Source organism: Cervus elaphus, chromosome 20 (assembly GCF_910594005.1).
Source record: "Cervus elaphus chromosome 20, mCerEla1.1, whole genome shotgun sequence".
Taxonomy (NCBI): domain Eukaryota; kingdom Metazoa; phylum Chordata; class Mammalia; order Artiodactyla; family Cervidae; genus Cervus; species Cervus elaphus.
In genome coordinates, this window is record NC_057834.1 from 30,094,026 (window position 1) to 30,108,400 (window position 14,375).

Below are 14,375 nucleotides of genomic sequence, written 5' to 3' on the forward strand. Positions count from 1 at the left end.
ATAGTCCAACTCTCACATCCATACATGACTACTGGAAAACCCATGGCTTTGACCAGATGGACCTTTGTTGGCAAAGTAATGTCTCTGCTTTTTAACATGCTGTCTATGTTGGTCATAGCTTTTCTTCCGAGGAGCAAGTGTCTTTTAATTTCATGGCTGCAGTCAACATCTGCAGTGATTTTGGAGCCCAAAAAAATAAGGTCTCTCACTATTTCCATTGTTTCTCCATCTATTTGCCATGAAGTGATGGGACTGGATGCCATGATCTTAGTTTTCTGAATGTTGAGTTTTAAGCCAACTTTTTTTTTTTTTAAGCCAACTTTTTTACTCTCTTTCACTTTCATCAAGCCCACCGATATCCACTCAGTTTCTCTACCTCCAAACAAAATAATACATGGATAATACTATGCTAAATATTATGCCAAAGCCAAAATAACTGACAGATACTCAGACCATGACTAAGAGGGTCGCACAATCTTTTGGAATGGGAGTGGGGGGGCATGCAAGTGGAACCTCATGCACATAAAAAAGTAATCAATACAAGAGACAGTGTGAATACATGAGACATCAGTGAAAAACCCTGACAAATGCTGTGAATGTCTAGCAGGAAGACCCCAATCCTTATCCATCATAAAGTGAAGAATGAGGGGCTCTGTAATCCAGGAAGCAGGAATTTTGAGTAAGCTCGGGGTCAAGAGGAAATTCAGTGAACGGTTCCAGCCAGAAACACAGTATGATTGCTTCAGCCCACAATAGCAGAATAAAAGAGTTGATGTCATATGAGAAGTTATAGAGTATGGAGACAATGGAAATAAGATTATGTATATCAGCCCTAGATCAACTCTGAGGGCAAAACAGTTTGTGACTGACCCTTAAATCTACTCTTAAAAGCTACAAAGACTAAAGCCAAAACAAGAGGTTGAGATCTTAGAAAACACTAACTCAGAGTGTTTCATGCATATATATTTTGAGGTCCCCTGATATTTCCCCCTGAAGGCTTATTGTTATGGCACCTTAAATCTGCTTCACTTCCCTGATAGCTCAGTTGGTGAAGAATCTGCCTGCAATACAGGAGACCCCGGTTCAATTCCTGGGTCAGGAAGATCCCCTGGAGAAGGGATAGGCTACCCACTCCAGTATTCTCTGGCTTCCCTCATGGCTCAGCTGGTAAAGAATCCACCTGCAATGCGGGAGACCTGGGTTTGATCCCTGGGTTGGGAAGATCCCCTGGAGAAGGGAATGGCTAACCATTCTGGTATTCTAGCCTGGAGAATTCCAAGGAGGACTCGCAAAGAGCTGGACACGACTGAGCAACTATCAAAAAAATAAAAGAAAATCTGGTTCAGAAATGCAACCACACTCAGCAAGAGGAGCATCGGAAATGAGCATCTCCCAAAGCAAAGTCATCCATCCCGCCTGGAGCATGTTCCACACAGATGCTGGATCTCAAGGATGGTATCCAGATGTCTCAACCCAGCCAGTGAGCAGGCTGGCACCTCCCTCCTTTGCAACTCTGTCTTTCACCACTCCTCCTCCCCAACCCTCTGCTCCTGGGAGATGGCTATTTCCTCCTTCCCCTCCACCTGTATGCCCACTTCCATCCTTGCTTACTGGTCATTCTGAATCCTTGTTCAGGATTCTGAATGACCAGTAAACAAGGTCTGCTCCATCAATAATGAGTGACCCACACCTTTCTCTGTGTATCGAATGTCTGCCTGGCCTCCAAGCTCCACCCCCTCCAGAGTCAAGGCATTTATCCTCTGACCCACCCAGCCACAATTGCTGCTCTCCTTCTTTCAACCTTTCATCACTCTCTCAACACATCCTCACCTGCTTGGAGTGAATTCTCTTCTGCGTTACTTCTCTCTGTTGTTAGCCATGAGCAGCTTAGGCTGGGTTATTTCTCATTTATACTTGAATCATTCCAAGTCTCTTCCAGAGTCGCTTACATATCACAGGGGCTCAGTAAACAGTGTTATTATTTTATCAAGTAAAAATACTATGCAAAGTCCTTGGATCCCATGAGAAAAAAACAAAAAAGGAGCATGTTGTCTAGCCCACCAGTTCTTTTTCAGATCACTGCAGTCTGCTCTCAGGTTCTGCTTTTCAGAATGTTTTTGGAGCCTGGCTCATCGGGAAATGTCTGAGTCAACTTGCCCACCTCCAGCGCATCTCACCCCACCCCACCCCCATCTCTGTACAGAGCTAGCCTCCTCCATGTCTATCGGCTCCCCGCTGTCATGCAGTCACACACCCTCCATAGTTGTGGCTCCCTAATTAGATGCTGACCAGGATCTTGCCTTCTCTAAAAGGATCCAGGCACAGTCCAGTTCCAAAATCTCCGACCCTCAGGTTTATTGCAGCAACACAATTAAAGTGTGTCATTTATCCCAACTGTAACCCATTCTGTGACTAAGCAGGCATCTCCAGGGTTTGCTCCTGTCAGGGCCCCAACTTCCACCCACCCCGCACCTCCAGCACCCCCCATGCCGTCTTCATGCCCCAGCACCTGTGTCCCCCAGGACACATGAAATCAGAACTTCCCATCAGAGATGTTCATGAGAAACAGACCACTCGCAATGAGAAAAGGATGGCCTGCAGCTCGTGAAGGAGAATCAAGCTACAGTTGGAAATACAAGCTTTTCCTTTAAAGGAGAAAGTAACTTTGGCAGCAGTGCTCTTCCAAGCTGCCCTCCAACAGTGTTGAAAGGACCATTTTGGGAGAGAAGGAAAGGGAGAAAGTGCAAGTGACAAATGGGAGCAGAAAATAGCCAAAGAGAGGGAAACAAAGGGAGAGGAGGCAGGACCGCAGTGAGAAGGCACAGGGGAGGAGCGGGGAGGCAGAGCAAGAGAATGGGGATCAAAACACAGGAAAAGAAGGGTGCAGAGGTAGTGGTGGAGGGGTGGGGAAGGAGGGGAGGGCAGGCTGGCACCCCTGGGTCTCACAAACAGGGGCCCCCAGTTCTGTGGGAGTTCTGCCTGTCTCCCGCGGGAGCTCTGCCATCCAGAAGAGGACAGGCTCTCCACTGGCTTATTAGAGGCACTCAGTGCTGAGAAGTCTATGCCAGATCCCCTTGGCCCAATACAGACAACTGAACAGAATTCAGGGAATCTATCTCCAAAGGCACTTGTTGATCTTCTGCGCTCAGCCTTCATTAGAGATGCAAGATCTTTGAAGAGTCGGTGAGCAAATACCCAGAGTTTCTATTAATAACGCTCCTTTTCCCTCACAAGTGTTCCAGTTTAGATGTTAAATACTTGTTCTTCCTATTAGTAAGAGACACAGGAAGCTGAAACTTATTGAGTCTTTAAACAGATTGAAATACTTAGTCTCATCATTTTGAGAAAAGGAGGAAGTCTGCACTGGTCACCAGAAGAGACCAGCAGGGTTGAATGAATCCAAAGTCCTTGAGATAATTCTCGGCACAATACTATGATGGGAAGAATGGGGAGGCACACAGACAAGGTGCTCAAGCCAAAGCTATTTATAGCACATCTTGGATATTGAAATAATAATTTCTAGAAATAGTCATTAAGATTGGGTGGCAGGGGAAGAAAAGACCACAATGATGAGTACTTTTACCCTTCTGAGAGGTAAAATGGAATGAATCACAGATAAATAATGTTTGAGGAGTGAAATGGAACAGAGAAACTCTGCAATCACCTCTGGTTAGTGGTTAAGTGCAGCTATGGATTATTCATTCTGAAATGTACACCATGAAGGCTCAAGTTAAAGACCACTTAGCTCTCCAGTATGAAGAATCTATTGGAAGGAGGAAAGGAAGGAATGAAGGATGGAAGGGAATTGGTTTCAGGGCAATCTGTGGGAAGAAAGGGACCCAAGTTATTTTATCACCACAAGTAGGCTAAGGAATATTGGGGGAAGGTGGGCAGTTTCCTAGACAATAAACAGAAAGGAATGTGTAATCCCAGGAGCATTGTTAGTGAGAAGAAATCTCCTGGGGAATGTGAGGAAACAGTATTTTACCTTCCTGCCCTTCATCCTTTATCCCAAGGATTCTCCACATTATTTACTCAATAGTGCATTCATTCAACAAGTGTCATAGAAGCTGCGAGTTAGATGTAAGCCTAAGTCAAGGCACTGGGTCCCCAGTGAGCATCTTCCATGTGCCAGAAGCCACACTAGATGCTAGGGATACAGGCATGAAGGAGATGTTCTCTGCCTTTGGTGACCTATGGACTGAGAGGGTCTCAGATGCATGAAATTACTACACACCTAGTTTATTTGGTAGGATTCAAATCTGCTAACAGATGAGCTGAGAGAGAAGTCTCCTTCAGACCAAAATTCACCTACAGCTGACCACCTGGACCTGTGCAAGTGCTTTTGGTCTCCTCATGACGCTTTGCAGTATATCATGCTTCTTTTTTTGCCTTGAGACTGGGAGCTAAGTGGCCCACTTAGCTGCAATTAGCATCCCTGGCTAGGTTTTCTTGTACTTTTAACTTTCCCAGACCTTATTGTAGGGCTCTGGTTCTCTTATTCTGGTTTTAATAGTTCTATTAAGTTTTTTTTTTTTTTTTTTCCCCTAAACCACCTCAAATTATTTCTGGAAGCAGGAAATTGATTTAAATTTTTTCTAAATGGAATTGTACTATTAGAAGAGGCCTAAACTGATCCAGGAAACCCAGAGATTCCAGTGGGTCCTGTAAAAACAGGGGAGACCTAGAGATCCTGGGTCACTCAGAGCTGGGAGTCCAGGATGCCCTAGGATGAACATTTACTCTGGGTTGGCCACAACCGGATCCTTCAAGTGCAAAGAGGAAATGGACATTCAACACCAGGTTCTAGGATCCAGGGCTTCCCAGGTGGCTCAGTGGCAAAGAATTCACCTGCCAGTGTAGGAAGTGTGGGTTCAATCTCTGGTCCAAAGATCTCCTGGAGAAGGAAATGGCAACCCACTCCAGTATTCTTGCCTGGAAAACCCCATGAACAGAGGTGCCCAGTGGGCTACAGTCCATGGAGTTGCAAAAGAGTCAGACACAACTTAGCAACTGAACAACAAGGACAGAACCCAAGGTTCGCCCCTCTCCATGACACCGACCAGGGTAAGTGAGGGGCTCGGGGGGGCCCACAGTCACCCCCAGTCTCCTGTGGTTACACAGCATCAGTGACCAGCCCTACTTACATCCATGGGTGCAGAGCATTCTCTGAGGGACAGGATCCTCAGGAAGAGCTGGCCTCTGCTTCTCTTCAATTATTGCAGCTTCTTTGCGTCAAGTCACAGCCTTGGAACTTTCTAGAGCATTGAACCCCTGACCAGTTGTGGATCTCCTTTTAGGAAGGGGGAGAAAAGGGAAAGCAATGCTTTGTTACAAACTTTTTCTTCATTCACATTTTCTTTCCTGCTTGACATTTCTGTCCACCACTATTAAACAGAAGCCTCCCAGCAACCCCAGGCTCTGAAGAAATTTGACAGATCCTCAGAGATTTTGTTTATAGGGGTTACACAATTGATATTTATCAATTAGAAATTAAAAACCGTTAATTTTAAATTTACTACTCATTTCATTAAAATATGATTGTATGTTAACATAATAATTTTTTATAAAAATTTTTCAAAAAAATGCTTAGTGAGAAGTCTAACACTGCTTACTATTTTTAAAAATCTCTTTGATATCTGACTTAATCAAATGGATCCTCTTATCTGCTTCTAGATTCAGTTTGTTACAATAATAATGCAAGTCGTTTAACCTCTGGAAACCTCCACCATACACTGTGGGAGAATGAGAGTGAAAAAAAAATACAAATCCTAATGTTATTTTGAGAATAGTTTTGATCTTGTGAATCCCCTAAAATGGTCTCACAAACTTGCAGGGACACCCAGAGCTCCCTGGAATAACTGCTCCATATTCCACTTCAGACTATTAGTCCCTTTTTCAGGTACAACTAGTTATCAGTTGACTGAGTAATTTTCTAGAACCAGCCTACATGTATGTAAAACTATATGGATATACAGTGTTTTTAATTTAAAAAATAAAGTTTTAGTGTCCTGTACATTTCACTTTGGGCTTTCTGTTTACATGTTGGGGGTAGTTGCATTTTAGCATATGTAGTTATGTCATTCCTTTCTAAAGATCTGTTGTTTTCCACTGAATGGATATAACCATATATAACTACATAAGTGCTGCAGTGTCCAAGTGAGTTGATGAACAGCTACCAGAAGTTGGCAGCTTCTTCACTGAAAGATCTAGAACTTAAAGGGAATAAAGTGGCCACACAAATCAAGAATGGATGTCACATATGTTAGAATAGCTTTCCTCCGGCTTCTAGTTTCCCAGAAAGGCATGCAGCTGAAGCCTTCAAAATATGAGAAAATATTCAAACTCTTGCTCTACTACTGTCCTTTTCTAGTTGGGGTTTATCTCACTATTTCAGAAGAAACTCGTACTAATATCTCTGCACCTACATGTACAGGAATGTTTACAAACATCAGCTTCTCAAAGCATACTCACTGTCATCACTGTCACGTCATCATGGGAGAAGCGCCAAGTGCCCCCAAGTATTTTATTTTATTTTATTTGGCCACACCATGCAGCATGTGAGATCTTAGTCTCCTGACCAGGAATCAAACCTAAGCCCCCTGCAGTGGAAGCACAGAGTCTCAACCACTGGACCTCCAGGGAAGTTCCCCACACAATCTTTCTGAAAACTAGTTCCCTGTGGCACTAAGGTGACAAAGGCTAACCCTGTTAGATCACAATTTTCCTGACACAGAAAATGCGTCACCTAAAGGAAGCCCTCACCTCATACGGCTAATTTGGTCTAATTACATTGAAGGATTCAAAGGCTAAAATGTATGCAGACAGGAGTTTACTAACCCAATATTGTAAAAACATAAAATTAAAATTCTTCAGAAAATCATCCCTCAGCTACATGCAAAGGAGAATAGCAGGATACCAAAACCAATATTTTATTAGTTTTGGATTATTTACCTTATTTTAAGGTAAAATGCCTTAATTTAAGGTAAGATTATTTACCTTATTTTATTCATATTTGATTAGATCAATTACTAAAATTAATTGGTTGTTTCCACTTATAGATTATTGTTTTTCAAATAGATTAATAATTTAATGTCAACTTAGCCAATAGTATTTCTAGCTCCTAGTATATACCAGGGACTTCAACTGTTATAGATGAAGAAAACATGTTCCTTGGCCTTGATGAAGGAGATATAGTGGACATTATAAGATCTGATACATATATATATATATATATATATATACATAGATACATATATATATATATATATATACATAGATATATATATATATATATATTTGTGTTGGTGACATAATAAGATAGAAAAGAACAAGATGCTAAAAGAAGGAGAAATCAAGACAGTGGAGTGTTCAGGGAAGACTTGAAGGAGGAAGGAGGCATTATTTGAACTGACTCTTGAAATATAACTAGGATTTTGTGAAAAAAAAAAAAGTAAAAAGTAAAAAGCCTAAGAAAAAGGAACAATTTGAAAATGCAAGTTATGTGGCTGGAGGACAGGAACAGCACAATAATTGAAGCTAGAGCTGGAAGATGGCCAGGCTATAGATGCTAACAAGAGGTGAGCATGTGTGACCCAGGAAAAGTTTTGCAAGAGAGGGATGGCAGGGTGAGGGAGGCTCTATCCGGCTTAACCTGGCATGTGGGGTGCTTTTTAGGGGAGAGGGGAGCAGAGTGGCCAATGGGAGCCTGACCTAGAACAATGACGTCAGGAAGGGGAAAGAAATAATATGGAGGTATGGTAATAATCACTATAAGAGTCAGCAACTAGTTACAGCGGGGAGAAGGAAGGAGTCAAGGACGCCTGCACATCCAGTCTGCAGGTGACCAAGAGCACATCACTACAAGTAACTAAACCTGGGAAAACTGGAAGAGGACTTGGTTCAAAAGGGATGATTGTGAGTTTCAGTTTGAACATAAAGAATTTTATTTCCTTTCCATAGGAACAGGCAAATACATCAAGCAGAAGAGTAGAAATCTGGGTCCAGCATTCAAGAGTTTGATTCCATCAACAGATGAATGGATAAAGAACATACGTATATAAGCAGAATGGAATGATGTAGTAGACAGCATCACCGACTCAATAGACATGAATCTGAGCAAACTCCAGGAGATAGTGAAGGACAGAGAAGCCTGGTGTGCTACATCCATGGGGTGGCAAAGAGTTGAGCAACAACAAGAATGGAATACTAACACTATGTGTTCAGTCATTAAAAAAAAATTTTTTTTTGCCATTTGCAGCAACATAGACGTACTTGGAGAGCATTAAGTGAACTGTCGGACAGAGAAAGACAAATACTGCAAGGTGTCACTTATATGTGGAATCTAAAAAGTAAAACTAGTGAACATAAGAAAAAAGCAGACTCACAGATATAGAGAACAAACTTGTGATTACCAGTGGGGAGGCGGGATGGGCAACATAGGGGTAAGGGATTAAGAGGTACAAATTATTAGGTATAAAATAATCTGGGCCTCCCAGATGGCTTAGTGGTAAAGAATTCACCTGCCAATGCAAGAAACAAGAGATTGATCCCTGGGTCAGGAAGATACACTGGAGAAGGAAATGGCAACCCACTCCAGTACTCTTGCCTGGGAAATCCCATGGAGGGAGGAGCCTGGTGGGCTATAGTCCATGGGGTTGCAAAAGAATCGGAAATGGCTGAGCAACTAAACAATAACATAAAATGAGCTACAGGGATATATTGTATAACATGGGAAATATTGCCAATATTTTTATAATAACTATAAATGGACCATAATATTTAAAGATTGTGAATTACTATTGTATACCTGTAACTTGTACAATATTGTGCATCATCTAGACCTCAGTTTAAATAAACAAATGAGAGAGTTTGATGTTATAGGTTCATATTTGAAGATCAAGTACATAAAGGCAATAATGGAAGTCTGAGGCAGATGGAATGGTCTGGGAAGGAGGAAGAGAAGAAAATTGAAGACAGAGTCCTGGGGCTCATCTGCACTGAGATGGAAGAGTGTCTCCTCTACCACCCTCCAGTAACAGTCAAGGCAACTTGACCAACAGCTCTTCTTCACAAAACATCAGGGCTCCCTGATCTAACCCAGCTTCCTTAGTTCACAGATAAGGAAAACCCAGGCCCAGGTGGTTAACTGATGTATCCAAAGCCTCACAGCTGCTTGTCAGCAAGACTGAGATAAGATGGACTAAGTGACTGTTAGGAATCAATCTTGCCTTAGCCATTGGATAGTTGTGTGCGCCCCACCCAACACGCTTGGATTCAGACAGCCTGGAAGCAAACCAGAAGCTTCGTCCACCTCTGCCCCCCAGTCCACTCTGCGATGGTGCCCTACCACATAATCAGCGCAGGGCTCAGACAACCTCTGACTCATCTTGTTGTCTCCATCCCAACACTGTCTCTGCCGCCAGCATCATTACAGCGTAGAAAAACCAGATTATTTTCCTCCTCTGCATGTGCACATGACCACAGACTCTGGAGTTGTAAGAACTAAAGAATTCATCTAGCATTAGTATAACCTCTGTGCAAACAGACCGGAAGTAGTTCAATACCAGAGACCAGTCAGTAGTAGACCCCAAACTCTTTTTCTTTCCATTACACTACCAACCTTAAGTGCAAGAGACTTATTTTTTAAATATTCATTTGTTTCTTTGGCTGCACCAGATCCTAGTTGAGGGACATGACCCCTTAGTTGCATCATGTGGGATCTAGCTCCCTGGCCAAGGATCAAACCCAGGCCCCCAGCATTGGGAGCATAGTCTTAGCCACTGTTGCACCAGGGAAGTCTCAAGAGACTTATTTTTAAGACAAACTTTCTTGTCTCCAATCTCTTGAAATGTGTCCTATGTAACCATTTCCCCTCAAGATGCTTCTTTAAAAAAAGAAAGAGAACTCCATGATCCAAAAGTTTGTTAAGGGTTATAAGCCACATCTCTCTCAGTAGGTCAAAATGCTCATTTCCATATTATAGACCTTGGGACGTCCTTGCAGTAAACAAACCTGCTTAATTCTCTAAGAATAGTTCCCAAACTTATTACGCCACAGAACTCTGGCCCTTGCCCTCCCCTATTGTTTTCTATTTAAAAACCCACATACTGTATAGCACATAAACTTAACACTCTGTGATGGCAAAAAAAAAAAAAAAAAAAAAAAAAACCCACAAGTTTCCAAGGATTGTACTTTGGGAAGTACCACGTTTGTCCAATTAGCAAGATTTCCTTCATTAGGTCCCAACAGAAGTGCCCGTCCTGAGAGGTTCTCCCTGTGGGAACCCAGCTGGGGAGGGATGAGAGACAGAGAAGGAAAAGGAAACAACCACCTGAGCCCAGCTTCCTGCAGGGCCATCCGCTCTGCCAACATCAAAGGGCATTTGAAAAACGTGGGCTCAGGATCCTAGTTAGAAGCTTAAGGCACTTTTCTCCGGCCTGAAGTTCTTGTGGGAAGATGGGTCTCTAGGTTCTCACACACGCCACCACAGTTAGTGTGGGGCATCACCCTGCTTCTACCCCCCCACTAGAAGCAGTGCTGTCTCACTGGTGTCCTTCAGGTCACCCACGGCAGCCCTACCTCGTCCTGACTCCTTCTGCCATCCTTGTCCAAACCTGGTCACTGCACACCTAGAGGACTGAGGAGAGCCTTTGGATGACCCTCCCTGGCTTAACTCCTCCCCCGAGATTTCCCTGACATGCTGCAGTCACATTAATCTTAAACAACACTGCACTTGCTATAAGATAAAAGAAAATGTTCAAAATTCCACAACATCTGAAGCTCCCCTTGATGTAATAAAACACATCTATGTGACGCTCTTTTCTCCATGCTCCCCAGCACAAATTCCCACCATCCCAGGCTCGCATCCCCACTGTTCCAAGCCAGCTGATCCTAAGCAGTCTGACGGCCAAGCCTCTGCTTTCCCTGTTCTTTGCTTCCTGTCTGTCTAATTCCATCCAATTCTTACTCCACTTCTAGCATCCAGCTCCAGTCCCCTGGCAATACAACCTCTTCCCTGCATTTTAGTGTTTGCAGACACTGAGCAACTAGCCGCACATTTCCTTTACTGTTTCCTGAATTTTCTAACTGATAATAAACTCAGGAAGAGAAAAGACTGTGCCTTATGACATTCAAGTCACTTAGTAAGTACTCAAAAAAAAATTTTTTTGCTTAATAAAGGAATAAATCCACGTTGACCTCAGAACCAGGAGTTAAGCAGAACTCTTAGAAAACGCCTACAACACTATAGAAAAATGAGCCTCTTTCTGGGCCTCAAAGGCATTTACACTTTTCTATTGATCTTAGTTTACGAAAGGAGAAGAAGATTGATTCTGTCTCATCATGGGGCACCTGGCGAGTTTTCATTCTTTTTTTTTATAGACAGAGCTATGCTTTCTGCCCCTTCTCATAGGCTCCTTGCCATGTTGGCCTCCAGGAGAGAGTCTAGACTGAGTACATTAAGTGATATTTAAACATGTATCTCTAAATTTTCCAAGGGTCTGGCCAAAAGAATGTTCTTTCCAAGAACATATTCTCTATTGACAATTGTTCCTTCTTTCATTCATTCTTTGAATTTAGTGAGTCCTTGAGATACAAGGATGGATAAAAAACAATCATGGGCTGTGAAGCACCCACAGTCAAATGCAGTTTTACTCTAAATGGAGGCAAAGGAACACCTGCAACAGAATCAGTCACCTGAGGGAGGTTGCTAAAAACACAGGTTCCCTGGACACCGTGCAGAAAATGTTTCATCTATCAAGTTTGAAGGGCTTCCCCAGTGGCTCAGTGGTAAAGAATCTGCCTGCAATGCAGGAGGTGCAGGTTCAATCCCTGGGTCAGGAAGGCATGGCCACCCACTCCAGTATTCTCGCCTGGAGAATCCCATGGACAGAGGAGTCCAGCGGGCTACATAGCCCATAGAGTCACACAGAGTCAGACACAAGTGAAGGGACTCAGCATGCATGTATCTCAAGTTTTGAGTGGAGCCTGGCCTCTGCATTTTTAGGAAGCATTGCAGATGATTCTGATGCATACTGAAGTTTGAGACTCACTGGCTCAACAGAAAAGACAAGGATATCAGGAGACAACTATAAAACAGGGATGCCTACTTGCAAAAAAAGTGAGATCCACAGGTTCAAGAAGAGTAACCAAGTAGTGGTAAAAAGTGAGGTTCATCAGTGAGAAAGATCTAGGTTCCAATTCTTATTCTGCTACTTATTAGTATTTGCTATGTGAGTGAGCCTAAGTGACACTAAGAGGTGTCTTGTGTTCTCATATATAACAAAGGAAAGATACCCACTTCACACAATTACAAGGTTTCAATGAGATAATGTATATAAAGTGCTTAATATAAATCTTGGTATGAAATAAGCACTCACTGCTAAGTTGTCATAATGTTTTTGATTATTAGTAAAATGTAAAGAGGACAGATCAGAAAGGGTTTCCTGGAAAAAAAAAATGTAGCTTGAATTTACTTTTATTTTATTTTTTTTAATTTATTTTTTTATTTTTTTCAGTGGGTTTTGTCATACATTGACATGAATCAGCAATAGATTTACACGTATTCCCCATCCCGATCCCCCCTCCCCCCTCCCTCTCCACCCGATTCCTCTGGGTCTTCCCAGTGCACCAGGCCCGAGCACTTGTCTCATGCATCCCACCTGGGCTGGTGACCTGTTTCACCATAGATAATATACATGCTGTTCTTTCGAAACATCCCACCCTCACCTTCTCCCACAGAGTTCAAAAGTCTGTTCTGTACTTCTGTGTCTCTTTTTCTGTTTTGCATATAGGGTTGTCGTTACCATCTTTCTAAATTCCATATATATGTGTTAGTATGCTGTAATGTTCTTTATCTTTCTGGCTTACTTCACTCTGTATAAGGGGCTCCAGTTTCATCCATCTCATTAGAACTGGTTCAAATGAATTCTTTTTAACGGCTGAGTAATATTCCATGGTGTATATGTACCACAGCTTCTTTATCCATTCATTTGCTGTTGGGCATCTAGGTTGCTTCCATGTCCTGGCTATTATAAACAGTGCTGCGATGAACATTGGGGTGCACGTGTCTCTTTCAGATCTGGTTTCCTCAGTGTGTATGCCCAGGAGTGGTATTGCTGGGTCATATGGCAGTTCTATTTCCAATTTTTTAAGAAATCTCCACACTGTTCTCCATAGCGGCTGTACTAGTTTGCATTCCCACCAACAGTGTAAGAGGGTTCCCTTTTCTCCACACCCTCTCCAACATTTATTGCTTGTAGACTTTTGGATAGCAGCCATCCTGACTGGCGTGTAATGGTACCTCATTGTGGTTTTGATTTGCATTTCTCTGATAAGGAGTGATGTTGAGCATCTTTTCATGTGTTTGTTAGCCATCTGTATGTCTTCTTTGGAGAAATGTCTGTTTAGTTCTTTGGCCCATTTTTTGATTGGGTCATTTATTTTTCTGGAATTGAGCTTCAGGAGTTGCTTGTATATTTTTGAGATTAATCCTTTGTCTGTTTCTTCATTTGCTATTATTTTCTCCCAATCTGAGGGCTGTCTTTTCACCTTACTTATAGTTTCCTTTGTAGTGCAAAAGCTTTTAAGTTTCATTAGATCCCATTTGTTTAGTTTTGCTTTTATTTCCAATATTGAATTTACTTTTAGAGTAGAGTATCTCCAAGTGCAAATATATTCTTTCAGACCATGACATTTGTAGAATTTTTTAAATTTTATATCTTCGATTCTATAATTTGGAACTTTTAATGCTACTAGTAACAAAGTGATTTCAGGGCCTGCCTTTTTGTTTGTGTTTATGATTGTCCAAATGCCAAATGAAAGGCAGATTAAGTCAAGAACCAGTCTAGAAACAGAGGAAATAGTGGGAGAATTGAGTCATCGGGTGGCACAGGGCAGTTTAATCTGCTCGGCCATTGCGGTCAGTGTCATGTTCATGTAGGGAGCAGATGCGCGACATGAACTCTGCCTCTGCATACCAGTGCCTACAAGTTTATAAGCAGAAACCTGAAGCATAAACACAGAAAGTACAATGGCTCTGTCACTGATTCTAGTAATAGATTAGATAGCAATTTCCTTATCATCCCCATGCTAACCCTGTCTTCAAGGGAATAGACAATTTAACAAATATCTAATGATACCAAATTAAAATTAACATTTGACCACTGCCTACCGGCAGAGACTTGGTTAAGTAAATATGAGATCTGATTTTCCCAAATGCATAAACCCTTGGGGCTATTAATAACAATATGTTTAACACACTTACTCTAATAAGTGTTTTCTGCATAAGCATTAATTACGTTTAAGCAACAGTCCCAAATTAAACATAGACCAGGCCTTGAGGCTACATGTGTCCACTCTATGTTTAAACCCCA

General features: G+C 42.2%; 1 protein-coding gene across 3 annotated transcripts in view; it reads right to left on the reverse strand.

The window, feature by feature from the left end:
* Window positions 1-14,375, reverse strand: part of DDR2 (discoidin domain receptor tyrosine kinase 2) — a 172,619-nt gene that overhangs the window by 142,193 nt on the left and 16,051 nt on the right. For 2 of the 3 annotated variants that reach the window (XM_043876639.1, XM_043876638.1), the window contains exon 2: window positions 5,148-5,293. The exons of the other annotated variant lie outside the window; for it this stretch is intronic. In XM_043876639.1, coding sequence (XP_043732574.1) covers window positions 5,148-5,153 — 6 coding nt within the window. In that variant the 5' untranslated portion in view covers window positions 5,154-5,293. The remainder of the gene's footprint in view (window positions 1-5,147; window positions 5,294-14,375) is intronic. 3 annotated transcript variants of the gene reach the window in all.